The following is a 27,692-nucleotide window of genomic DNA, read 5'->3' on the forward strand; positions in this document are numbered from 1 at the left end:
CAGGTGAGCGCAGTTGTTTTGGTTGATCTCCTGTTTACCTGGTTGGCTGTAGTTAGCCTTGGCAATTTATTTTTTTGCTGCTCCCTCCCCTCATGTTTAACACTGCTTTGGGACGTCCCAGTGGTTAAGAAGATCAGGAGCGGTGTCCGTCAATGAACGAAAGAGAAAATGCAATTTTTGGCTTACCGTGAAATCCATTTCTCTGATGTTCATTGATGGACTCTGTAGAGTTGTAATTCTTCTGACACTACCTGTAACAAAACTGAGTACCTTTAGCAGAGAGGAGGAGTATACCCCCTGGGACTGCCCATAGGCTTAACCAGACTTTTTTTCTGCCTAATGTCCTACTCCTGTAGGGGGCAGTATACTCCAATGGATAAGAAGAATATGGAGCTGCGTCTGTCAATGAACGATAGAGAAAAGCATGTGTCCATCCATGAACATCACAGAAATGGTAAGTCAAAAATCCCATTTCTCTTACGTTCTCCGACAGTCGCCGCCCCCTCCAAGTCCTCACCAATGAGTATTGACCTTTGCTCCGTAGGAGTAGCTAGGCAACAAGAATTGTTTAATACAAAAGCTTTTAGCATAGACACACCCCTAGGGGCTGTCCCCTCAGTCAATACCTCCCTGCACCAGCATTCCCAACTCAGTTTTCTTCTTGCCTAGCTTAGGAGTAGCTGGCTTTCCTGTGCTGGGGCTCAGTCTCAGCCTTCTACCCTTTTTTGATTTTATTTCAAGTATTTTTTTCTTTTCTTTACTAGCTGTTATTTTGTCAGCTTTAGTTTTAGGGATCTTCGGATGAAGAATCATCATGCGGAGCTGGGTCTCGGACTGGCCGCCCTGGATCCCAGGGCTGAGAGCCAGATGGATCCCCAGCCTGCCATCGAGCGTTCAGCTTAGGTTTGCCCTGGCACATTGAACGACCCATCCCTGTTCGCTGCAGGGATGCTGCCTGTGAGGTGGCTACCTCACTGGACGCCATACTGCGGTCTATGGCTGCAGTTCACCGGCGTCCTGGCTGCGGCACTCCCTGTCTGCCTTGATAGCGGTTTGCCGCTGGAGACGGCTCCCCACGCCATCTGGTACGGTAAGCACCTTCTGTGTGGGGACCTTCTGTGTGGGTGTCAGTCTGTGGCTGTGTAGAACCCCCCATGTCTGTGTAACTGCGGGCTCCCTGTCAGATCCCTGTGTGGCTGAACTGCCTGTGGGCTGCGAGGGGGGGCCATCCTGCTCTGCTGTAAATTATGCTCTGGGTGCAGTTTTGTGTGCAGACGTGTGTGTGCGGCGATCCGCCATTTTTTCTTTGCCTGTATGCTGTGACCGGCCTTGTCCCTGTGCTGCGCCGTGTTTTGGCGCCATTCGCCGCCATTTTGGCGGGCGGTGCTCGTCCGAGCACATGTCGGCGCCATTTTCCTGTAGCCTTCTCCCCCGGCCGAGCGGCCATTTTGCCGGAGCCTTCATAGGCTATATCAGTCAGCCAGCATTGCATCACTTTTTCTCTGGGAACAGCGATCGGTGGCAGCAGTCTGTTGTGCTCTCTCCAGGTTTTTACCTTCTTGTCCTGTCATTCCTTGCTCAGTGTTATCTATCCCTGCGGGGTCGGTGCATACAGTAGTGTGCAGTGGGCTGTGCTCGCCGTGGTATTAAAGGGCCAGTACCTTTATTACTTTTCTGTGATGGGGCATGGATTCTCAGGATAGCAAGTTTCCCCCCTTCCCCCCGCCCTGGTGGGGGACCAGGGGGCTGCTGCACCCCCCCGAGGGGGCCGATCTGACCGCTGTAGTGGCTTCCTTAGTGTCTCAGGTGCAAATGCTGATGGCTGAACGATCCGCAAAAAGGGCCAGGGTGTCCGTTTCCTCTGATTCAGAGGGCGATGTGGCTGCTGTGGCTGGCGTACCCTTCTCAGGGTCCCGCTCATCTTTGGACCTTCTGGGGTCCGAGGGGGAGGCAGAGGTGGAGGGGGTTGATGTTTCTCCCCTTGGCTCGCCTGAAGAGCTTGCACTGATGAATGAGCTGATTGCTTTCATCAAAGATACCTTGCACCTGGAGGATGAGCCTACTCCTCCTGCTAGGGTGTCCTCCTTTGGAACGCAGAGGACTCGCAAATCAGCGCAGGTTTTTCCCTGTCCTGCTGAATTTCACCATACGGTTGATGAACAGTGGCGCAATTTAAAGAAGCCCTTTACTGTGCCAAATAAGTTTAAACTGCTTTATCCGTTTGCGCCCTCCACCGATGAGCGTTGGTGTGTGGCGCCTCAGGTGGATCACGCGGTGGCTATTTTGAACAAGGCTACTGTGGTGCCTTCTGAGGATACCCCGGTCTTCCGGGACCCTACGGACAGGAGAATGGAGTCTCTTGCCCGTCATGCCTATATGGTTGCTGGTTCTATGCTGAAGCCTATTTTTGCTTCCATTATGGCGGCGCAGGCTTTTGCAGATTGGACTAAGATGCTCAGGCGCACCTTGGTGGCTGATTCGGCTCCGCCTACCACATTGGCTATGGTGGACCAGATCCATCAGGGTGTTATGTATCTGTGCGATGCGGACTTGAATTTAGCTCCCTTGGCTGCGCGCTTGTCCAGCGTGGCGATCCTGAACCATCGTCTGATTTGGCTGAAGAATTGGTCGGTCGACCAATCTTCTCGCAAGACGCTGGCGGATTTTCCCTACGTGGGATCTCGCCTTTTTGGCGAGGCTTTGGATACTCTGATAAAAGGGGTTAAGGGGGGCAAGAGTACTCTCCTGCCCCAGTCCCACAAGCATAAGTCTTTCTGTGGTAAACTGAATTCCTCGTCTAGGCCCTCTCAGGGGTCCTTTCGTGCCTTTCGGTCACAATCCAAGGGCAAGCCCTTCAAAGGCCAAGGCTCCCAGAGGAAGCCGTGGGCGGGGAAGCAGAAGTCCGGCCAGTCTGGGTCAACTTCCCATACCACTTCCGCCCGAAGGGGCGCCCTCACCCGTTTCTGGGGTGGGGGGACGTCTGCGCTGTTTCCTACAACCTTGGCTGACCCGCGTTCGGGACAGTTGGGTTCAGGAAATCGTTCGATCTGGTTACAAGATCGAATTTCTCTCTCGACCGGCGGGCAGATTTTTTCCCTCAAATCTTCAGCTGTCTCCGGTGCGCTTGCAGGATCTGCACCTGGCGGTGCGGGACCTGCGGGCCCAGGGGGTGGTGGTTCCGGTGCCTCATCGGGACAGATTTCGGGGTTTTACTCCAATCTGTTCACTGTGCCCAGAAAGGAGGGCAAGGTACATCCGATTCTAGACTTGAAAGCTCTGAACCGCTTTGTGCGGGTTCGCAAGTTCCGCATGGAATCCCTGCGCTCAGTGGTGGCTGCCCTGAGTCCGGGGGAATTCATGGCCTCCATCGATCTGAAGGATGCGTACCTGCACATCCCCATTTTTGAGGGTCACCAGAGGTACCTTCGATTCGCCATTGCGGAGGATCATTACCAATTCCTGGCGTTGCCTTTCGGTCTCGCTTCGGCTCCGCGGGTTTTTACCAAGGTGCTGGCGCCGGTTCTGGCCCTGTTGCGAGCACAGGGCATTGCTGTCTTGGGGTATCTGGACGATATCCTGATACGGTCAAACGCCAGTCAGAGCCTGGTGACCGACCTGTCCACCACGATGCGGACTCTGCAGGAGTTCGGTTGGACTATAAACATTCCGAAGTCGACTCTGCGTCCTTCGGTTCGTCTTCCCTACTTGGGAATGATTCTGGACTCTGTCCAAGCGAAGGTTTTCCTGCCGGAAGACGAGCTTCGGACTCTTCAGGACGAGGTCAGGTCCCTCAGGGACAACCGGCACTCGTCTCTCCGGACATGCATGAGATGTCTAGGGTTGATGGTCTCGGCCTTCGAGGCGATCCCCTTTGCCCAGTTTCACACGCGAGGTCTCCAAGTGGAGCTTCTTGCCGAGTGGGACGGGCAGCCGCAATCCCTGGATCTGCGGATCTCGTTGAGCCACTGCACCAGAAGGGATCTTCTGTGGTGGCTCCAGTCCCCGGCGGTGTCGGGGGGCAAGTCTTTTCGTCCATTATTGTGGACGGTGATCACCACGGATGCCAGCCTGTCGGGCTGGGGTGGTGTTCTGGGCGTTTTGTCCGCCCAGGGAACTTGGTCGGAGGAGGAGTCCTCCCTTCCGATCAACATTCTGGAATTGAGGGCGATAAAGCTTTGCCTTCTACGGTGGACGGACCGGCTTCGGGGCCGTCCTTTTCGGGTTCAGACGGACAATGCCACCGCGGTGGCCTACGTCAACCATCAAGGGGGCACCAGGAGTGCCCGAGTGGCTCGGGAAGTAGCCGACATTCTGTCTTGGGCCGAGACGCACGTCCCGGCGATAACGGCAGTTCATATTCCGGGGGTGGAGAACTGGCAGGCGGACTATCTGAGTCGCCAGACCCTGGACCAGGGAGAATGGTCCCTTCACCCAGATGTCTTCCAGATGTTGTGCGAGAAGTGGGGTTCCCCAGATGTGGACCTGTTCGCGTCTCGTCTGAACAACAAGGTGGAAAGGTTCGTGGCAAGGACGCGCGATCCTCGGGCAGACGCCTCAGACGTGTTAGTGGCGCCCTGGCATCAGTATCGTCTGATGTATGCCTTTCCACCGATTCAGCTGCTGTCCAGGCTCCTTCGCAGGTTGGCCTCGGAACCGCACACGGTGATTCTGGTGGCACCGGATTGGCCTCGCCGGTCTTGGTACGCAGACCTCGTAAATCTGGCAGTCGACGCCCCGTGGCGTCTGCCGCTTCGAGAAGACCTTCTGTCTCAAGGACCGATATTCCATCCTGCTTTACAGTCGCTGGCTTTAACGGCCTGGCTGTTGAAAGCCAGGTCCTGCAGGATAGGGGTCTCTCCCCTGAGGTCATTCCCACTTTGATCAAGGCTAGAAAACTTGGAAAGCGTATTTTGCCTGGTGTGAGTCCAGGGGGTATTCCCCTCGCTCATACTCGGTGTCAAGAGTGTTGGCTTTCCTCCAAACTGGAGTGGACCAGCGTTTGGCGTTGGCCACGATTAAGGGTCAGATTTCTGCGCTGGCTTCTCTTTCAACGCCCTGTGGCGTCTAATTCGTTGGTTAGCACCTTTGTTCAGGGGGTGCGGCATTTGGCCCCTTCTAGGAGGGAACCTTTGCCCCCGTGGGACTTGAACTTGGTTCTGTCCGTGTTGCAACAGGCTCCTTTTGAAAAGATCAGGGAGATCTCGTTGTCTCTGTTGTCCAAGAAGGTTGCCTTTTTGGTGGCGATCACTTCGGCTCGCGGGGTGTCGGAGCTGGCGGCTTTGTCCTGCAGCTCTCCCTACCTGGTGATTCACAAGGATAAGGTGGTCCTGCGACCTAACCCATCCTTTCTTCCGAAAAGGATCTCGGATTTTCACCTTAATGAAGATATTGTCTTGCCTTCGCTCTGCGCAAAGCCTAAGCATCCAAAGGAGGTTGCCTTACATTCCTTGGATGTTGTCCGGGCGATCAGGGTTTACCTGTCGTCCACTAAATCCTTTCGCAAGTCGGATTCCCTCTTTGTCCTTCCTGAGGGACCTCGGAAGGGCATGGCGGCGTCGGCTGCGACCATCGCCAAATGGATCAGACAGATCATTGAGCAAGCCTATGCCTTAAAGGGGAAGGTTCCTCCTTTCCCTGTGAAGGCGCACTCTACCAGATCTTTGAGTACGTCTTGGGCTTACCGTCATCAGGCTTCTGTGGCCCAGGTGTGTAAGGCGGCGACTTGGTCGTCCGTTCACACCTTCTCAAAATTCTATAAGGTGGATGTTCAGGCATCGGCTGATGCCTCCTTTGGCCGTAAAGTTCTCAGTGCGGCAGTTTCTTAGGGACCCTTGTTTTTTTGTGGGCCCTTGGTTATTGGGGTGTTTTACCCCTGGGTTACTTGTTTTCCTGGGTTGTTGCTCCTGTTGAGCACGTTTTTCATGTTACCCAGTTGGTTCTCTTACTGTGGTAAGGTTCCTTTCTCTGATGTGGGTACTGCGTTGCCTTTTTCTACGGTTGCGTCTCCCACCCCTCATGTCTACACTGCTTTGGGACGTCCCATTGGTGAGGACTTGGAGGGGGCGGCGACTCTCGGAGGACGTAAGAGAAAACTGAATTTTTGTAAAATCTTACCGTACAATTCCTTTCTCTGAGTCCTCCGACAGTCGCCGGCCCCGCCCCTCTTTTGGGGGTTTTTATGTACTCTCACTGCTATGCTACCAAAACTGAGTTGGGAATGCTAGTGCAGGGAGGTATTGACTGAGGGGACAGCCCCTAGGGGTGTGTCTATGCTAAAAGCTTTTGTATTAACAATTCTTGTTGCCTAGCTACTCCTACGGAGCAAAGGTCAATACCCATTGGTGAGGACTTGTAGGGGGCGGCGACTGTCGGAGGACTCAGAGAAAGGAATTTTACGGTAAGATTTTACAAAAATTCAGTTTTTTTGCATGTAAAAAATGTGCATTTATTTTTGTTTCTGTAACCTCTAAAGCATTGCACCAGCATTTGTAGTTTTTCATTCACCGAACGTGGTGAATGAGTGACAAAGCCTTGTCCGTTCATGACATTTTTCATGTTATCCCTTTAATATGGATTTAACATGTAACATGTTTGGAAAGGTTAACTTATCCTTTAAATTGGTTGTATATTCAAAACTTTTTTCTTTTAATTTTGAATAGAGTAGAGAAGGGTTAAAACACCTATGTGTGTTTTTTTGCTCTCTGTCTGTCCTATTGATGCAACAGAAAATGAAAACAATCTCCCCAATGTAAGTGAAAGTTCCATCTCATCATATGCAGTTATCACGAAGACATTTTCTCCCATTTAATAATTTACCCTCTCTTGCTGTGGTGACAACTCTTACCTTTTTTATTTCAAGTTACTTTCTGTCTCTGTGCCAGTGATCACCAGGACACAGAGAGATGAATCCCCCCAGGAGGGACACTGGCTTCATTAAAAACTTGTCAGAGGGTCTTACCCACTCCTACTGTACCCCAAACTAAAAAAAAAAACGTGTTTTTCTTTCAAATATACTTTAATGAGAAGCAGTAGGATTGGTTAAATATTTCATGTTAAAAACAATTGCACACTTTTTAGTTTTTAGTTTTAAAAGACAGCTATGACCTTCCTACTCTATCCAAAACTTAAAATAAAAGTTTTTACCTGGAGATACACTTGCAAATGTGCAACTGTTGTTGTTTTTTTTTTTTTTTTTTATCATGAAACACTAATGCTACTATTTCTCATTGTATTTAAAGGCAAATTTTTGTTTTTAAATATTGGATAGAATGGGAAGAGTCCGACCCCTTGTCAAGTTTTTATTGCTGTATCTTTCCTCCTTTCCTGGGAAGATCTATTCCTGTGTTTGTACTGATAACCACGGTCACAAGAGAATGTGCAGGAAGATCCAAAATTTTAGAGTCGTCTCTAGAACAAGGGGTAAGGGGAAGTCTTCGAATGGTAACACCTGTTCCAAGAACAACTGTTTAAGACTGAAATTCCCTAAGGCTACATTCACACCTGAGCGTAGCGTTTTCGCGCATTTTTTTTACCGCGATTTTTACAGCGATTTACAGGCGTTTTTTGTGCAGGCATTTTTTGATTGAATGGATACCAATGGAAAACGCCTGTAATCTGCCCTAAAAGAAGCTCATGTACTTTTTTGAGCGTTGGGCGTTTTGCTTACAGCGTCAAAACGCTCAGATGTGAACAGGGGCCATTGAAATGAATAGGATTTGTCTTGTTGGGAGTTTTGAGAGCTGATCCTAGAGCAGAAAAACTCCCCAAAAACGCCCCAAACGCCTAGATGTGAACTGAGCCTTAATCTTGAAAGATTTTCTCTAACTTGCTGTTGTCTCTCTGGGAGAGGAATTTAAGGTAAATTTCCCCAGTAGTACGCACATCGCAAATAAAAAAAACTGCTTTGACCCTACTCTATACAAACCCAAAAAAAAAATAAGTTTTAGCAATAGCTACACTTCCAGTGTGATATTTGAGAGTGTAACTAACATTTTGGTGAGTATCATAGTGAGACAGAATAACAAATGCAGATACAATTGTACATCTAGCTTAAGGTGGAATTCGTGTTTAAAAAAAATAGCAAAGCTTTTTGTTTTTACACCACTTCTTGTATTTGCTAGGCTGCTGGTCTCTTGCTACAGCTGCGGCAGAAGTGGCACATTTTGTTTCTGAAGAGAATGCGGGCACCCTCAAAGCCATGGACACAAGCGGATGAGGCCACCATACGAACTGTGATCGCTGTGCTGAGCACCGAAGAGCAGGCTGCAGGTTTACATCAGCCCTCTGGAATTGGGCAGAGACCAAGGCCAATATCTTCCGAAGAGCTTTCTGTGTCATGTTCCTGGAAGAACAGTAATAGCCGGAAGAGCTCAGATACTGATTTTTCTGATGACCTCCCTAAACTGGACAGGTATTATATCTGCTTTATTACTACATCCGAATATAGTCTTATGGCTCGTTCACAATAGTCCTTATGCTAATATGCGTGCTGGGGTACGTTGTGTAGAGGTAGTGATGGGTAGTGCAATGCAGTGTTACTGCTCATCACACGGTTAATTTCTTCAGTTTTTTTTATATCTTATTGAAGTGTCACAAATTGACACTTCATTCAACTCTGTCATGTAGTGCGTTGACAAGCGTTGAGTTGCGCTGCATAGAAATACATACATGCTGCATTTTTCAACACACACCACAGCACATGAATGGTATGAACAGGTCTCACCTCAAACACTTGTTTTCAAAGGAAATCTTGCGTTTAGCCTACATTATTCTATACAGATCAATGCACCTAAATATGCAAATGAGCTCTTACTGCATCTGTGCACGTTTTCTTGGCAGAGAATTTTATTTAGGTGGTGTTTCTTAAACACTGGAAACTAATTTTTTAGAAAGGCTTCAGTACTTTAATGGCACCCTATAGATCTCAACAACAATAAAACATAGGAAATAGAAATTTATATGAATAACCATCTTAAAATCAGCAGGACATAATGAAATATACATATACACACATATAACCGGAAGGAGAACTCCCATATCGCTAATGTTCAGTAACAGTCTCTGATGTCACTGTATTTACAGTGCCTTGCAAATGTATTCGGCCCCCTTGAACTTTTCAACCTTTTGCCACATTTCAGGCTTCAAACATAAAGATATAAAACTGTAATTTTTTGTGAAGAATCAACAAGTGGGACACAATCATGAAGTGGAACGAAATTTATTGGATATTTCAAACTTTTTTAACAAATAAAAAACTGAAAAATTGGGCGTGCAAAATTATTCAGCCCCTTTACTTTCAGTGCAGCAAACTCTCTCCAGATGTTCAGTGAGGATCTCTGAATGATCCAATCTTGACCTTAATGACTAATGATGATAAATAGAATCCACCTGTGTATAATCAAGTCTCCGTATAAATGCACCTGCACTGTGATAGTTTCAGAGGTCCGTTTAAATCGCAGAGAGCATCATGAAGAACAAGGAACACACCAGGCAGGTCCGAGATACTGTTGTGGAGAAGTTTAAAGCCAGATTTGGATACAAAAAGATTTCCCAAGCTTTAAACATCCCAAGGAGCACTGTGCAAGCGATAATATTTAAATGGAAGGAGTATCAGACCACTGCAAATCTACAAAGACCTGGCCGTCCCTCTAAATTTCAGCTCATACAAGGAGAAGACTGATCAGAGATGCAGCCAAGAGGCCCATGATCACCCTGGATGAACTGCAGAGATCTACAGCTGAGGTGGGAGACTCTGTCCATAGGACAACAATCAGTCGTATCCTGCACAAATCTGGCCTTTATGGAAGAATGGCATGAAGAAAGCCATTTCTTAAAGATATCCTTAAAAAGTGTCGTTTAAAGTTTGCCACAAGCCACCTGGGGGAGACACCAAACATGTGGAAGAAGGTGCTCTGGTCAGATGAAACCAAAATCAAACTTTGTGGCAACAATGCAAAACGTTATGTTTGGCGTAAAAGCAACACAGCTCATCACCCTGAACACACCATCCCCACTGTCAAACATGGTGGTGGCAGCATCATGGTTTGGGCCTGCTTTTCTTCAGCAGGGACAGGGAAGATGGTTAAAATTGATGGGAAGATGGATGGAGCCAAATACAGGACCATTCTGGAAGAAAACCTGATGGAGTCTGCAAAAGACCTGAGACTGGGACGGAGATTTGTCTTCCAACAAGACAATGATCCAAAACGTAAAGCAAAATCTACAATGGAATGGTTCACAAATAAACATATCCAGGTGTTAGAATGGCCAAGTCAAAGTCCACACCTGAATCCAATCGAGAATCTGTGGAAAGAACTGAAAACTGCTGTTCACAAACGCTCTCCATCCAACCTCACTGAGCTTCAGCTGTTTTGCAAGGAGGAATGGGCAAAAATTTCAGTCTCTCGATGTGCAAAACTGATAGAGACATACCCCTAGCGACTTACAGCTGTAATCGCAGCAAAAGGTGGCGCTAAAAAGTATTAACTTAAGGGGGCTGAATAATTTTGCATGCCCAATTTTTCAGTTTTTTATTTAACAAAGTTTGAAATTTCCAATAAATTTCGTTCCACTTCATAATTGTGTCCCACTTGTTGTTTCTTCACAAAAAATGAGTTTTATATCTTTGTTTGAAGCCTGAAATGTGGCAAAAGGTCACAAAGTTCAAGGGGGCCGAATACTTTCGCAAGGCACTGTATGATTTGTCCAATGCAGGTTTGAACTCAAGAGCCTTGCAAAACTAGGTTTTTCATTCTCTTTGATGTGCAAATGGTAACAGACTCCCAGCTTGAATCATTTTCATCCCATTCATAGATTATTGCAGCCATTTACTTTACATTTTATTTTTTATTTTGTAGAACAAATGTGAAGTCTCCTCCTCCAGGGTTAACTCTGCAGTCTAAAAATAAAGAGAAAATGGGTTTACACCCAAAATACCATGAAGATAAATCCGAGCAGATGTTGGGAAAGTTACTTGAAAGCATTAGCTGCAGCAGTCCATGTACAAGTCCATCCTCACCCGTCTCTGTAAAGGTAAGGGGCTGAGAAATTGCAGAGGCTGATCTGTAGATCTTTGTCAGGCTGTATTCTGAGAGCTAGAACAGACAGTACTTGCTGACATTTCAGTTGTATTTATCCAGTTTTTGTTTAGTAGGTACCTCATGTGCCTTACCATGTAAATCAAGACACCCGAGCTGTAGGCTTCTTAGGGCGTGTTCACTCCAGGTGCCTTAATACGGCAATAATCAGAATTAATAAGGACACAAGAAAAAATTGTTTTCTATGTACCCTTTTCAAACTACACAGGTTAGTTGGTGAGTGCTGTGAAAAAATGCAGCATGTGTGCATTTTTACGCGACACAACGCACCGCAGTGCATCACAGCTTGCTGTTGTGCATAAAGATGAAGTGTCATTTTGTGACATGCCAATTTAAAAAGTATCAAGTAAAGAAAAAAAAAACTGCATGATGCATTGTAACAATGTATCACATCACCCCTATATAGAATGCATACCTTATATCTGGGATGCCCTAATAACTTGAAACTGTAGCTAGGTTTTTGTTTTTTTGTTTTGTTTTTGTTTTTTGTGTGTAAGATATACTATAATAATAATAATACTAAAAATTGATTTTTACATTTTTGTTGAGTTTTTCTGTTTGTTTCTTATTGTACAATGAGGCCTGAACTAGAAAAAGCTTTTGACTGGAATTTAATTTTAACATTTGAAAGCAAGAATGAAAACTGGTTTGAAAAAAAATAAAATCTATGATTGAAGTTCTTATTCTTGCAGGGTTAGTCGGACAATGAAACAAAACGAAAGATCATAGACACAATCAGAGGAATTATCTGAACTTCCTGCACCAATAAACGAGGCAGGAAATGGGTGTTTGTGGCATGCACAGGTAAACCTGTTTCAGAGTGAAATAGAAACTGGTGCAGAGTTTGCTTCTAATTAAGAAAAAGAGCTGGATCCCTCTCTCTGCTCATACAGTGATTAAACTGCATCATCCGAGCTTGCAGTAACAACCCTCCTGCTCCCCCCCTGCACACACTCAGCTGTGTGGGGGACTTGGCAGGCAGAAGAACTGAAGCATGCAGCTTCAGCTAAACTGCTTATTGCCATGTCTGTCACAGACACAGTATAAGATGTGGAGCAGATACTCCTAATAACCAAAGGGGCTTGCATCTCTTTTGTTGATTAGGAGCATTATCTGCCCTGCTTTCCAATTATAGAAGAGTGGTGCAACTTTTAGCATTTGCCACTCTTTAATTTCCCCCCATCCTAGTAGTGTGGATCATTTTACATTTACATGCAGTCAGCCTTTAAAAGTTGCAAAATCAACTTGATTGAAGGCTTTTATGCCATTGTTATAGACGTGATGTATGTCAATAGCCATTGCACGTTCAAAAGAATAATGTTTATTATTTTATAATATATTCCTGTCTTCAAAGTCTCCATCACGTCCAAATTTATCGGTGCGTTACTTTATAATGAAGAGCAGCAATCTGAGGAATCTTGAGATCTCCCAACAGAAGGGAATTTGGTCCACCACCCCAAGTAATGAGCGCAAGCTTAACAGAGCATTCTGGGAGAGCAGCGCGGTGTATCTGGTGTTTTCTGTTCAGGGATCTGGACATTTTCAGGTTGGTATTTGTATAGTGAAATGACAACACATGCACATCCATTCATACCATTCAAAGCCAACATGTTGGAGTTTTCTATGCTTTTATGAAAAAAAAAAACAAGCAGATTATTCTTACCTGCTTTGTGTAATGGTATTGCACAGAACTGCCTTGAATCTTCACTTTTGGGTCCCCTGCCAGTGCTCTCTGCTCCTCCTCTTCTTTCTACGCCCCACATAGGAAGCCGCTTAAGCTTGCAGTCACTGGGTATGATTTAAGTAGTGCTATTTTAAGTCCGACTTCATCACTACAGCACTACTTCTGTGAGATTTGTAACGATTTAATAAGACTTCAGTGATGTTGAATGTGGAACAAAAGTTTAAATAGCAAAGGGCTTAATATTTAACTTCTTTTAGGACTCAAGTAGTGCTGATATAGACACAGGTACGATTTGCAGCTTGACTTACAATATAGTCTATGGCAGTAAAAATGTGCTGAAGTCCTGAAAAAGTAATACATGAACTACTTCTCAAATCATACTTTCTCTGTCGCTCATTGACAGACGTAGTCTTCTTGATTCACAAGAACTGGGTTATGTTGTCTCCGCAGGAGCAGGACTAGGCAGAAAGAAAAAATGTTCTGGCTCCACCTTAGGGGCAGTCCCTGAGGGTATATCCTCCCTCTCTCTGCTACAAGGCATCAGTTTTTTTCTGTCTAGTCAGGAGTAAGGACCTAAGTTCCTTGCTGGGATCTTTTTGGTCCTGGCAAGATTTTTTCTTTAGAAAAAATATTTTTTAGGTAGTTTTCTCCAGTGTTTTTTTCCTGTGAGATCTTCAAGCAAATACGCCGGACTGGGCGACACTAGTGGTCACCCCAGCCGGCCTACGAGCGCGCGCAGACCATTGCATTGCGCTTGGTTGGCCGCGACACATTCAAGTAAGTATGCGGGGCCGGGCGACGGGCTGGATGTTGAGATCCAGTGGTCACCCCGGTTTCTGCCTACGAGCGCGTGCAGACCAGAGCTCCGCGCTGGGTCGGCCGCGACGGAGTCCCATTGGAGGGACTGAGCTTGCGAGTTAAAAGTCTCGCTTGGACGCCAGGAACCAGAGAGTCGAGGCGTCCGGAGTGGTCCACAACCCCCCACCCCGGTGGAGAGGGTATTGTGAAGAGAGGGTGCCTGTCGGTTCGGTATGGTGAGTAAACGTTCCCTTTTTTTCCTCGTTATGAGGCAGTATGAATTATGGGCCCCTCCATACATGGTCAGTATATATCTGACACTAAAAGTCCCCCTTGTAAATACAGTATGTGTTTGGTGGGAAGTGGACTTGGTTTCTCGTATCTATTAAGACTCTGCCATAGAAACATAGAAAAGTAGATGCTACTTCAGGTACAATTTGTAAATCGTATGTCGTGCCTGAAGTCATACTGGTGTGAGCGAGGGCTAAAAGTACATTACCATTAGGATCTTTAACTCTTTTGTTAGGACAGACAGTGCACATACCTATGAAAGAAAAAATCTCCAATACAGTTGGCACAGGTGGAAAATATTTGGGTCTAGAAAGAGTATTTTCCTTCATGTCACAAATCTCCTATAACAGCAGTGCTGCTCCTGTGTCTTACCATTCTCATTATGCTAAATGGGAGGTAACACAGTGGAAGGGGAGGGTGTAGCATAAATATATCTCTCACATGTGATGGCTCAGCCTGGCTTCCTGATGACATCATTGTGATGACCGGTCTAGGGGCAATGGAGCAATGCCCTGTGGACAATACAAACTTCCAGTTCATTGCTATCCACCCTATCGATTGCAGATGGGAATTTTTTAAAGCTATGTGTGCTCATGTCTGGCCTACAAAGTGAGCACTATATAAGTTCTCATTGTTTTTTAGCATTTAAAAGACACATTGAATCATCCATCTATCTGGTTTGCTGAGGTTCTCCAAGGAGTCCATCTTGTGTTAAAGCGCATATTGACCTTTGTTGTGGGGTTCAGTATAGAGGGGTGAGAGTTTGCCCATAAGGGATTCACCATGGTGGAGGTGTTTCTACCTGCACGACTTTGAAGAGCTTACTCTGGAGTGATCTATATCACAAGTTATATGGGACTTTTACATTCACGATATGGACTTTTTTGTTTGGTTGATTTTTTATTTTTGAAGATTGTAGAAAACACATTTAAAATCTGATTATAGATATTGGTTATTACTCAGACTTAGTATTGGAGATTGTGCGGCATTTTTTTCTTCTAATATATATATATATACTCAAGTGATATTTTCACATTATGCTTGCAGCTTTATTCACACACTTGTGCGCGTATAATCACGTGCACAATTTTTTTTCACGTGTACCTAGTTTTCAGTTGATAATGAAGATCTGCCAGCACAGTATAGACAAGGTATATTTGATAGACATAACTCCCAAGACACTTCATTAACATTATAACTAAAAGGGTAAAAAGTTAGGTAAAGTTTTTCAGCAAGTAAAAGCGGAAGTGGCAATATTTTATTTTATTTTATTTTTTAAAGTTAGGCTATTCAAATCGGAAAATGTAACCTATATAAAGTAGGTGTTATCCCAGTTTGGCTGCAAAAGTTAAAATACACTTATTGCCATATGGCTTGCCTTATGGCTTGCCATTGCTTATAGCCAGGACAAACAGGAGCGGGCAGAGGGGACACCCCTGGCGGGTTCCCCTATATAGTTGGAAGCTGCCAGACACTCTACCTGCCTCCCTAATGACCGCCGACGGGTTAGTGTAAAGGAGTTGTACCCATGAGATGAAACCCTCCCCAAATCCTAAGCGTCTCATCGTACACAACAGAAAAGACCATTCAACGCTATCAAACGCTTTATGGGCGTCTAGAGATAGCAGGGCTAGACTGGAGATTCAGAAACAGGCGGTGTAAGTTAATGGCCGTGGATTTTTGGTACATAAAGCCAGACTGATCGGAATGGATGATTGTGGAGATGACCTTGTTGAGGCAGATGGCTAATGCCTTAGGCAAGGATTTTAATCTAATCTAATTATCGCTTTGTAAAAGGTAGATTGGCCGGTAGGAGCCGGGGTCTAGGGGATCCTTTCCTGGCTTAAGAATAAGTATTATGGTCGCCCTAGTCATAGTCCGGCAACGTGCTATGTTCCCTAGCCTCGTTAAACACATGCAGCAGATGGGGAAGGGTCTCAGCCTCGAATAGTCTGTAAATTTCTACAGGTGACAGGTAACCTATCTGAACCTGGAGCTTTCGAGTTGAGAAAAGAGCTGGTCACTGTCTGTAGTACCTCTGTGACTCCTCCAACAGGGAGGGTAACTGTATGGCGTGTAAATAAGCGTCAATCTGCTCCTCGGAGAAAAGTTGGTGAGACCAATACAGCGAGGAGTAGGAGACCAATGTGTCCATAATCATGTCAGGGGAATTAATGAGGTGGCCATCAGGCACTCTCAGAGCCCCAATAGCTGGGGTAGTTTGGTGGGCATGGGCTAAGGTTGCCAATAGGCGACCAGTCTGTTCCCCCTCTTCGTAGGAAGCCAGTTTACTAAAAAAAAATTTCCTTTCGGCAGCCGAGGTGGCCATATGAGACAGGGCCTCCTGGGCAGACAGCCAACTATTTTTGTTGTCATCAGTAGGATCTGCAGTAAACTTATGTTCTAGCTGCTGTACCAGGCAGGCTAACCCCTCCCCTCTGGGCCACTGTATTGCTTTTAAAGGCTTGGACCTCCCGTATGAGCCCACCCCTAAGAAAAGCCTTAAACGCCTCCCAGGTGGCGCCCAGGAGACGGTGACCAGAATTATCCCTCCAGAAGGATGCAATCTGTTCCCTCAACCTCTCAGGGCTAGGCAACCGCTTTAGCCAAAAGGCATTAAGCTTCCAGGGCGTATGTGGCAAATCAGAGGGCAACTTCACCTCAGGGAGTGATCCGATACACGTCTAGGGGAATATGTAAGAGCTCTCGGGATGCCACCAGGCACCTGGTTGACAAGGCAGTGATCAATCTTGGACAGGAAAAGGTGAGACTTTGAAAAGCAGGAGAACTGACGCTCCAGTGGATGCGTGTTGCGCCAGTAGTCGGTCCAGCCCACTTCGGTCACAAATTTACACAGGGGAGTAAGACAAGCACAGTTAGCCATTGGTGCAGGTGGGTGTTTGTCTAGAACAGGATCCAGATAGCCATTAATGTCCCCCATCACATAGAGAGGGATACTCGGGAAACCCACCTGGTACATCCACCCACCAGGTAGTCTCCTGAAGTGCACATATGGCCGGCAAATGCTTGCGCAAAAATGTGGACATCATGGTGCGCTTCAGGGGATCATGAATACCCCTAATGTTCCAGGATACAATAAGAACAGTCGTAATGGTACAGTTCGCAGAGTGCATTTTAGAACTTTAGCAGGGCAGGAAGGTGGAAAGGGGCCTGTCAAAGTCCCGGGGACAGACTGGTAGCGCATGTACCTGTGTGGCAGGTAGTGGAAAAAACAAGAAACTGGGACGGGGGGGTCAAACTGAAGACTCAACAGAGCCCAACAATGGAACACATAGGTAGCGCCAATGGCAAAAAGCAAGATGGATGAACGGAGAACAGGTCTCTCCTGCCGTCTACACGGCTCCTCTGTCAGATCACGGAGGGGTGTCATCACAAACTAGAGATAGTTCCGTAGATTTCGAGGCAAATGGCATCAAGAACTCCGCAAAGTGGGAAATGAAGTATGCTCCTCCAGTCCTCCTCAACATGGACAAAGGAATCCTTCAGGTGCCAAAGTAGACATCCCAACCGGGGGTGAAGCACGCAGCAATGATGGGTATCAGTCTTCCTCTACTCTGTCCCGTCCAGCCGGACGCAGAAGATGTTCATTGTGATCGAGCCAGGAGGAGGCCTCCTCCACAGTTTCAAAGTAATGAGCTTGGCCCCGGGCAGTAATCCGCAGTTTAGTTGGGTAGAGCAAGGCGTAGGTGCCCCCAAGGCACTGCAGCTGTTGCTTTATTGATGAAAAACAGGCCCTGTTCTTCTGGACCTCGGCCCGAGAAGTCTGCGTAAAAGGAAACTCGCACGCCATTAAATTGTATATTCTGCTGCTCCCTCGCCATACGGAGTATGGCTTCTTTATCCTTGAAGTTCAATAGGCGAGCCAGCATAGTGCGAGGGGGGCGACCCGGTTGCTGAGGTCTGGGGGGGGGGGGGACTCCGTATGCACTATCCACTGCGTAGAGGGGTGAGAAGGAGTTGTTCCCAAAAATATCTAGGAGCCACTGCTCCACAAAAGCCGTAGGCTCCCTGCCCGCCACCTTTTCCGGCAGGCCAACGAAGCGCACGTTGTTGCGCCTCAGCCGGTTCTCAATGTCCTCAGCCCTGAGGTTGGTGGCCTTTGCCAGTCTGGAGACATGTTGAACATCCCTCAGGAGGGGGGGAAACTAATCCTCCAAGTCGCTGACCTGGCTCTCAACAACGGTTGTGCGTTCCCTGACCATCTGGAGGTCTTCCCGAATTGAAGACCCTGTCTCTTTAAGTCCCCCAAATTGCTCTTTCAGCAGGTCCACTGAGACAGTGCACTTATGGACTGCATGGAGGATGTCAGCGAGGATACGTTGAGTATTAGGGTCGACTGAGCTGGCTTCATCCCTGGGCTGATCAGAAGGAAGGCCTTGCATGACAGGGGAGGAAGAATCCATCCCATCCTCCGCATGGTCGGCCTGGAGTCTACACTGGTAGTGCCCCGCAGTACCCCCGCCTACCCAATGGTGGAAGGCACCTTCTGGGTGTGTAGAAGAGCATGTCCCTTGTATTGTCCCTGGGGGCTTTTTTGGACGGTTTAGGGAGCTTGCTGGCAGCGTCTTTACTCACTGTGCTTCTACGCTGTTCCCACTGAGAAAGGGCCTCCGCTGCACCATTTTGGCTGGACAGCGTGGCTGTATCAAACTTAGTCCGGCGGGAGCCCATAGATGGTCGGGTCAGAGAAGCACCGGAGGTGTGTGTGGGTGATGCAGAGTGCAGGGTGTCCCGAATTGCAGCGGAGGAGAAACCCGAGAAGGATCAGTGCCGGATAATAGCGGGGAGCTCCGTGAGACACGTCTGCTCACATGCTGTTCCTGGCCACGCCCCCCAGGTTTGGAGTTTAATTCCACATGGAGTCACTTCCCTCTGACCCCTCTCTTTTTGGTCTTTAGCATCAGGTTGATGCTCTGTTCCCTCCCACTGTTTTTGTTAATAAATCCTGTGTCTAGTAAAGTCTTAGCCTCATTCTAATTAGATACAGGCGTTGGTTCTTCACATGGTTTTTGGACTGCAGGCAGTCCCCAGTTTTGGTTGTTGGGCTTTTTTTTAGTGTTGAATGAGGACATTGTGTTGCCTTCCTTGTGTCCCAAGCTTTGCATACCTTGGATGTGGTTCATGCGATTTGGGGTGTATCTGGCAGCTACGGAGTCCTTTTGGAGGTCAGACTCGCTTTTTGCGGTTACTAACGGACCAAGAAAAGGGCTGGCCGCTTCTTCAGCTATCATCTCCAGGTGGATCAGACACCGTGTCTCAGGCCTATTCCATTAAAGGTCAGGTTCCACCTTTCCCTGTCATGGCGCTGAGTGCTTCTTGGGCCTTCCAGCATCAATATCGCAAGTTTGCAAGGCGGTCACTTGGTCGTTGTTGCATACCTTCTTAAAATTCTATAAGGTAGATACTTTGGCATCTGCGGATGCTTTTTTTAAGAGATGCTGTTTGAGGGTTTTTTTTCTTTACTTTTTTTTTGACAGGGCTTCTGTGACCCGGTTAAGGCTCCTGTGTCCTGGTAAACGGTTCTTATGTTTAGCTTTAGGTTATTTTCCCCACCCCTCATTTTCCTTTTGGCACTGATTTTGGATGTCCCAGTAGTTATGATTTATGGTGCGCTGTGTCCGTAGATGAGTAAAAGAGAAAGTTGGCTTTTTGTACCTACCCTAAAATCATCAGATGGTTACAGCACCCACTCCTGTATGGAGTTCTGATACTTCTAATACTGTTTGCTACTAAACTGATTACCTAGAGCAGAGAGGAGTGTTATATAGCAAGCTGAGGACGAGGTGTTTTTTGTTCTGCCTAGTCCTACTACCGGAGGAGGCAATATAACAGAGTAGCTATGATTTATGGAGTGCTGTGTCCTTCGATGAACTCAGAGAAATGGTTTGATTACGGTAAGTACAAAAAATAAAATTTTTGTTAACAATTAAAAAATATTCTGGGTAGAGAATGGGTTATCCCAGGATTTTATTTTTTTTTCCAGTGTCCAAATCTTTCTGAAGTTGGCACTATAATTGGATAGTACAACCGGATAGTATCTGAATTTGTGTGTCCTTCAATGGACTCCCAAGAAAAGAGTTTTGCAGGGAGTAACAAATAAGGCTATTTTTCTATCGTTCATTGACAGACAAAGCTCTTTATTCTTCTTAACCGTTGGGTTATGCTGCCCCCTACAGGAGTAGGACACTAGGCAAGAAAAATCTTTACGATGCCTAGGGGGCAGTCCCTGAAGGCATACATCCACTCACTCCGTTTTTTATGCCTAGTATAGGAGAATGACCCAGTTCCCGGCTGGGACTTCGGTCTTAGCTTGTTTTTTATTGTAAAAGGAACCTTTGTTAAAATGTACATTTTTTAGCTAGTTATGTTCCTGAGAGAACTGCAATCAACATCCGGACTGGATATCCTAGATCCTTAATGTGCAGGTTATAGCCCTACGCTAGGCTTCGCCACGACAGAGCGCCAATGGACGGGCTGACCTGTCAGTGAAACACCTCGCCTGGAAGCACACAACCTGGTTTGGCCTGAGCCGCAGCGTGCCCCTTGCCAGTCAGCACCCCCACCCCGAGTGGAGAGGTAACTACGCATGATGTGGCTAAAAAAACTGGTCTGCGGACAAGGCTTCTAAAAAGGCTCTATCAGAACTCCGCCTATTTGGGTCTTTGTTAGGTGAATTGATCAAAGGGCTCACAGGTGGGAAGAGTACTCTTCTTCCTCCACCTGCTAAGGGCAAGTCACCGCGTAATAGACGGGGTCCTTATTTTTCAGCACGCAGGAGAACGGACCCAAGCCATTTAGGTCATCTGGGGATTCCAAGAAGACTTGGATCGAGTAAGCCGAGAACAGATCTGCGGACAAATCTCTGTCTGCATGAATGGACGCCCTCACCCGTATCTGGGGTGGGGGGGGGATGTCTTTGTTTTCTGTGCAGAACCAGGGACCTCCTTAAATCAGGAAAAATGAATGAATGCATTGAATTCAGGTCCTGACCGTCGGACAGATTCTTCCTGTCCAATCTACGCCTATCTACAGGTCGGTTAAGGGATCTACGAGAGGCGGTACAAGATCTCCTTTCGCAAAGGGTGATTGTGCTGGTTCCCTCTCGGGAACGCTTTCAAGGGTTTTATTCAAACTTGTTAACTGTTCCCAGGAAAGAAGGGAAAGTGCATCTAATTCGGGACCTTAAGGCTCTGAATCGCTTTGTGCAGGTACAGAGGTTTCAAATGGAGTCCATTCCTAGGGTAGTGGCGTTCCTACACCAAGGGGACTTTTTGACCTCTATCGATATTGAGGACGCATATCTGCACAGCCCTATTTATGCTGGACACCTGCGTTTTCTTTGCTTCGCTGTAGGAGAGGAACGTTATCAATTTGTGCCGTTACCCTTTGGTTTTGCCTCCGCCCCCCAGGGTCTTCACCAATGTGTTGGCTCTGGTATTGGCATTACTGTGACAGCAGGGGATTGCTCTACTAGGGTACCTGGACGATCTCCTCTTAAGAGCAGACTCTTAAGTTCTGGTGGGCGATCTGTCAATCACTGTATGGTTTATCTGGGACTGGCTCTGGACTCACTTCCGATCAATATTCTGGAACTCTGAGCGATAAGGCTTTGCTTGAGTTACTGGACAAATCGTCTGCGGGGTTGTTCAATTTGGATTCAATCAGACAATGCCACGGCCGTGGTTGACCTCAATCATCAAGGGGGCACCAAGAGTGTCCCGGCAGCCTGGAAGGTGACCGAGATCTTAAATTTTTGTTCCAGCCCTCTGCTGTACATATATCCGGAGTGGAGAACTGGCAGGCGGATTACTTGAGTCGTTTGGTGTTGGATCAGGGGGAATGGTCCCTGCACCCCGAGGTGTTTGACCTGTTATTTGTCCGGTGGGGTACACCCGATGTAGACCTGTTCGGTGGGGTAAACCCGATGTAGACCTGTTCGGTGGGGTACACCCGATGTAGACCTGTTCGTTTCGCAGCTCAACGAGAAGGTACAGAGGTTTGTAGCCAGGTGGCTCCTTGGGGTCAGCATCAGCTGATCTATGCATTTCCTTCGCAGAAACTTCTGCTAAGGCTTCTGTGCTGAATAGAGGCAGAAGGGATTCCGGTCATTCTGGTGGCCATAGACTGGCCTTGCCGGTCTTGGTATGCAGATCTGGTAAAGTTGGTCACCAATGCTCCTTGGAAACTTCCTCTCAGGGAAGATCTGTTGTCTCAAGGGCCGATCTTCCATTCTGCTTTACAGTCGCTAGCTTTAACAGCGTGGTTGTTGAAAGCCAGGTATTGAAGGATAGGAGTCTTTCTGACTCGTGGATTCCTACATTGTTGAAGGCTAGAAAATCTGCCTCCAGGAAGATTTATCATTGTACGTGGAAATCGTACATCTCATGGTGTGAATCGGTTAGGGTGCATCCATGCTCCTTTTCAGTGGCTAGGATATTGGATTTTCTCCAAAGAGGGGAAATGTCGGCTTTGGCAGTGTTTTTTCAATGCCCTTTAGCTACGCATTCTTTGATTCACACTTTTATTCAGGGAGTTCATCATGTGGCTCCTCCAATACAGTCCCCTTTACCTCCGTGGGATTTTAACTTGGTACTGTCTGTTCTTCAAAAACCTTCCTTTGAAAACTTAGGGAGATTCCTCTGCTTACACTGTCACAGAAGGTAGCCTTATTGGTGGCTATTATTGTAGATTGTCGGAATTGACGGCGCTGTCCTTCCGTTCTCCTTCTCTGTTGGTCCACAAAGATTAAGTGGTACTTTGACCTAATCAGTCCTTTCTTCCTAAGGTGGTTTCTGATTTCCATTGAATGAAGACATTGTGCTACCTTCACTCTGTCCTAAGCCCAAGCATCCCAAGGAGATTGCCTTGCATTATTTGGCTGTGGTTGGGCAGTTAGGGTTTGCCTGGCGATTATTGAGTCTTTCAGGAAATCAGACTCTCCTTTTGTCTTCACGGAAGCACCTCGGAATGGATTGGCTGCGTCTGCTGAAACCATATCCAGGTGGATCAGGCAGACAGTGGTACAGGCGTATTCACTTAAGGGTCAGGTTCCACCTTTCCCTGTGAAGGCGCATTCTGCTATGGCGCTGGGTGGCTCTTGGGCCTTTCGCCATCAGGCGTCAGTAATACAAGTTTGCAAGGCGGGAACTTGGTAGTCTGTGCAGACGTTCACTAAATTCTACAAATTAAATGTGTTGGCATCCTCGGATATTTCTTTTGGCTGCAAGGTTTTGCAAGCTGCTTTTTAAAAGAGCATTTTTTTCTCTTTGATGGTGTATGTTTTTAGGTGAACTCCAGTTGTTCCTGGTTGAGCTCCATGTTACCTGGTTGGTTAAGTTTAGCCTTTGGGGAATTAGGTTATTTTCTGAGTTGTTTTCCCACCCCTCCTGCAAATACTGCTTTGGGACGTCCCAATGGTTAAGAAGAATAAGGAGCTGCGTCGGTCAATGAACGATGGAGAAAACTGGATTTTTGACTTACCGTAAAAGCCTTTTCTCTGAAGTTCATTGACAGACGCAGCACCTGCCTCTCTATTTCTGAGTGGGTTAGGATTTTTTTTTACTTCCGACACTGCAACAAAACTGAATCCTATAGCAGAGTGAGTGGGTGTATGCCCTCAGGGACTACCCCATTGGCGTGGTAAAGATTTTCTCTATCGTCCATTGACAGATGCAGCCTCATCTCCGTGAGCTGAGTGGGTATATGCTCCTCCCATCAGGAGTAGTCTAGGCAGGAAAATTTGAGTACACACACCCAGGGGGCTGTCCCTCCAGGCATAAACCCCCACTGCACAACCCAGGACATCAGTTTGTTTTCTGCCTAGAGAAAGAGTAGACCTAGGTTTCCTGCTGGGACTTGGGTCTCAGATTTTTTTATTCTTTTCAGAATATTTTCTTTTATTTCTCTTTACTCACTTGCTAGCTAGTGTTCAGGGAAGAATTTCCTGGTGATCTACAAGCAACGATGCCGGCTGGGGCTTTGTACTGGATAATGTAGATCCTTATTGTCCCCTCAGTCTGGCCTACGAGCGTGAGCAGCTTATAGTTCCAACCTAGGCCTAGCCACGACGGTGCCCCCTTGTCCGGAGGGGGACGATCAAGCGGATGCCTGGCCGGCAACGACCTGGAATGCCCTAAATTGCAGCATACCCTTTGGCTGGCAGCACTTCCACTTTGGACGGGAGGCTGTCTGCCTGGAGCAGAGCCCACCCGGTCTAATGGCATGGTGAGTAACTGTGCCCCCCTTGCCCCTGCTGGCCTTGGGGGGATGTGAGCCCTCCCCTGGGGATAATGGGATTGTGCCTCCCAAGAGATCCCCCTGGTCTACCCGGTGCCCGGTCTGTGTGTGCTTCCCTCTCCCTGTCCCTGCGGGGGCTGTGTGTCTGGAGTGCTTGGGGGGGGGGGTTACATGGTACTTTGGCTTGCTGGTCCCCGTTGTGGTTCCTAAGGCCTTCATGTGTCGGTCCTTAGCCGCATGGTGCGCGGTGGGCGCTGCCATCCTAGGTGTGGGCAATGGAATTTTTTTCCCCATAGACTTGTATGGGGCAGCCATTTTCCCTGCAGCTTCCTATTGTTTTGTATGGGCATCCATCTTTGTGTAGCCCTGGTGCTATACTTGGCAGTGTATCCCTATTAGGCGACATCACTTCCTGTGTGGTCATTTCCCGCTGCTGAGCTGAGATCACTTCCTGCTTCTCTCTCCATGCTGTGGAAGATTCAGAAGGCCGTGTGTCTTAGGTGGTAAAGTATTAAGGGTCCCTGCGGGCATATCCTTGCACTTTCTGCTATCAGTTTGGTTTAAAGGGGCTCCCTGCAGACCGATGCGATCGATGGTGAATACCGCGCTCTGCGTTCTTAAAGCTACAGTGCTCTGATTTTTATCAAATTGCACTATGGATTACCAAACTAGAATTTCACCCACAGACCCACTCTGTGCGACTCCCAGACAGTCCAGATCGCAGTCGCTGGCTGCAATTTCAGCTGCCCTGGAAAGCCTGGCGACTAAAGTTGATTTAGTCATGAAAAAGGTTGATGGCTGTAAACGGCTGCTGCCTTCTCCATCTGTGGAGGTGTCCTCTGATTCAGAGACTGATGTGGTTGCCCCGGATGCTCCCCTTCCTGAGGGGTCGCTGTCCTCGCAGTCAGATGGTGAAGAGGACCTGTCGTCTTCAGCTGCAGTGCGGGAATGCGCTTTGGGGGAAATCCTGATTATTTTAATGCGGGATACTTTAAAATTGGCTAATGAGCCCATGCCGGCAGGGATGCAAGTGGCTTTTGGCTCCCAGAAGTCTCCAAAGCTGACATGGTTTTCCCTTGTCCCGACACTTTTCATGATATGGTGAATGACCAATGGCGGCACATTAAGCACGTGTTAGTGGTGCCCAAACGCTTTAAGTGCTAGTATGCTTTTGCTGAAAAGGTTTCCAACCGTTGGATGGTGCCACCTAAAGTGGACCATCCTGTTTCCAGATTAAACAAATGCCTGTGGAGGATTCGCCAATTTTTACGGATCCAGTGGACAGGCGGGTGGAATCCCTTTCCCACCATCTTCTTTTGCTGGCGGATTTAATTTTTAAACCAGTTTTTATGTCTTTGCTAGCCTCACAGACAGTGACGGATTGGATTAGGGGTTTGCGGGAGTCTATGGACCCCGACACTGTTCCTCCGGAACAGCTGGAACTGTTGGACCAGGTGATCCAGGCTCTGGTGTTCCTGTGTGATGCGTCTATGGATGCGGCTCCCCTGGTGGCCAAGGTCTCGGCCGCGGGCACTGGTTGGCTTATCTCCCCCTTTTCCGGGAGACAGGTTGTTTAGCGACTCATTGGATGAGTTGATTAAGGGCCTGACTGGCGGGAAGAGTACTCTTCTTCCTCATTCCTCCAAGGGTAAGACACCCCGTCCTAAGTTAGGTTCCTCCTTTTCTGCTCATAAATGGTATTTTCGTGCCTCCGGGGCGCAAGAAAAAGGTCAGCCATTTAGAACTTCTGGAGGTGCTAAGAAAGCCTGGGGCAAGTCCAGGGCCGGTCAGTCCGGTGCTGCAGACAAGTCCTCTTCACCATTAAGGGGCGCCTTCACCCGTCTTAGAGGTGGGGGGATGTCTGCGCTTCTTTCAGGAACCCTGGACTTCATTCAGGACGAATGGGTTCGCAAACTGGTTTGTTCCGGGTACAAGATCGAATTCTGGTCCCGGCCAGGGGACAGTTTTTTTCAGTCAAATCTTCACCTGTCTCCGCAACGTTTGCGGGAGGCTGTGCAAGATCTCCTGGCTCAAGGGGTGGTTGTGCCAGTTCCCCAACAGGAACGCTGTCAAGGTTTCTATTCAAACCTGTTCACCGTGCCCAGAAAGGAAGGCAAGGTGCGTCCGATCCTGGACCTCAAAGCTCTGAACCGATTTGTGTGGGTGCAGAAACACAGAATGGAGTCCATTCGGTCGGTGGTGGCATCTTTGAATGGGGTTTTCTGGCTTCCATTGATCTTAAAGATGCGTATCTCCACGTCCCCATATTCGAGGGAAATCCGTGATGCCTCCACTTTGCGGTGGCAGAGGAGCACTTTCAATTTGTGGCATTACCCTTTGGTCTCGTCTCTGCTCCCAGAGTTTTTACCAAGGTCCTAGCCCCTTTGCTGGCGTTGTTGCGTCAACGAGGTATCTCCATTGTGGGGTATCTGGACAATCTCCTTGTTGCGAGCAGTTTCCCATTCGGATCTGCTGTAAAACATCTCCATCACAACTCAGACCCTTCAGGACTGCGGGTGGACGATCAATGTCACTAAATCTGCCCTGACTCCGTCTGTGCGGGTAACCTATCTGGGGCTGATCCTCGACTCTGCTCTGGAGAGGGTCTTCTTTCCCTTGGACAAGCTTCAGAAGTTGCAAAGGGCGGTCCAATTGCTGATGGAGGCCGATCAGTCCTCCTTGCGGGCTTGCATGAGGGCCCTGGGTCTGATGGTCTTGACCTTCGAAGAAGTCCCGTTTTGCTCAGTCTCACACGAGACAGCTGCAGAAAGAGATTCTGTCACAATCGAACAGAGATCCTCGTCATTGGACCAGAAGATTTGGTTGGGCCATCTCACAAAGTCTGCTCTCTCTCGGTGGAACCAGTCACCTGTCCTGTGCCATGGCAAGTCTTTCCTGCCAGTGTCTTGGATGGTGGTCACCACGGACGCCAGCCTATCAGACTGGGGTGGAGTGTTGGGGAAGCTCTGTGCTCAGGGGACTTGAGCGTCGGAAGAGTCTTCCTTGCCGATCAATATTCTGGAGCTCAGAGTGATCAAGCTCTGCCTGCTTCACTGGACAAGTCGGCTGCACGGCTCTCCAGTTCGGGTCCAGTTAGACAATGCCAAGGCCGTGGCTTACAATCAATCATCAAGGGGGCACCAGGAGTGCCCTGGCAGCCACGGAGGTGACCGAGATTCTGGTATGGGGGGAACACAATGCTCTGGCTCTTTCAGCAGTCTACATCCTGGGTGTGGAGAATTGGCAAGCGGATTACCTTAGTCGTCAGGTGTTGGATCAGGGGTAGTGGTCCCTGCATCTGGAGGTGTTTAATCTCTTGTGTGTCAGACGTGGATCTGTTTGTGTCTCGCCTCAAAAGGAAAGTTCAGAGTTTGTGGCCAGATCTCGGAATCCTCTGGCCGACGCCACAAACGCTCTGGTGGCTCCTTGGAGTCAGTATCGCCTGATCTATGCCTTCCCTCCGCTCGTTCTCCTGCCAAGGTTTCTTTGCAGGGTGGCGATGGAAGGCATTTTCCAGTCGTTCTGGTGGCACCACACTGGCCTCAGAGGTCCTGGTAGGAAGAGCT

General features: G+C 47.8%; 1 protein-coding gene across 1 annotated transcript in view; it reads left to right on the forward strand.

Moving 5' to 3' along the window:
• YTHDC2 (YTH N6-methyladenosine RNA binding protein C2) overlaps nucleotides 1–27,692 on the forward strand; it is a 288,686-nt gene that overhangs the window by 253,620 nt on the left and 7,374 nt on the right. The window contains exons 25-27 of the mRNA XM_082243691.1: nucleotides 8,121–8,410; nucleotides 10,857–11,031; nucleotides 12,451–12,642. Of these exons, the coding sequence (XP_082099817.1) occupies nucleotides 8,121–8,410; nucleotides 10,857–11,031; nucleotides 12,451–12,642 (657 nt within the window). The remainder of the gene's footprint in view (nucleotides 1–8,120; nucleotides 8,411–10,856; nucleotides 11,032–12,450; nucleotides 12,643–27,692) is intronic.

The sequence above is a fragment of the Pelophylax lessonae genome (assembly GCF_965119305.1).
Source record: "Pelophylax lessonae genome assembly, chromosome: 1".
Lineage (NCBI taxonomy): Eukaryota > Metazoa > Chordata > Amphibia > Anura > Ranidae > Pelophylax > Pelophylax lessonae.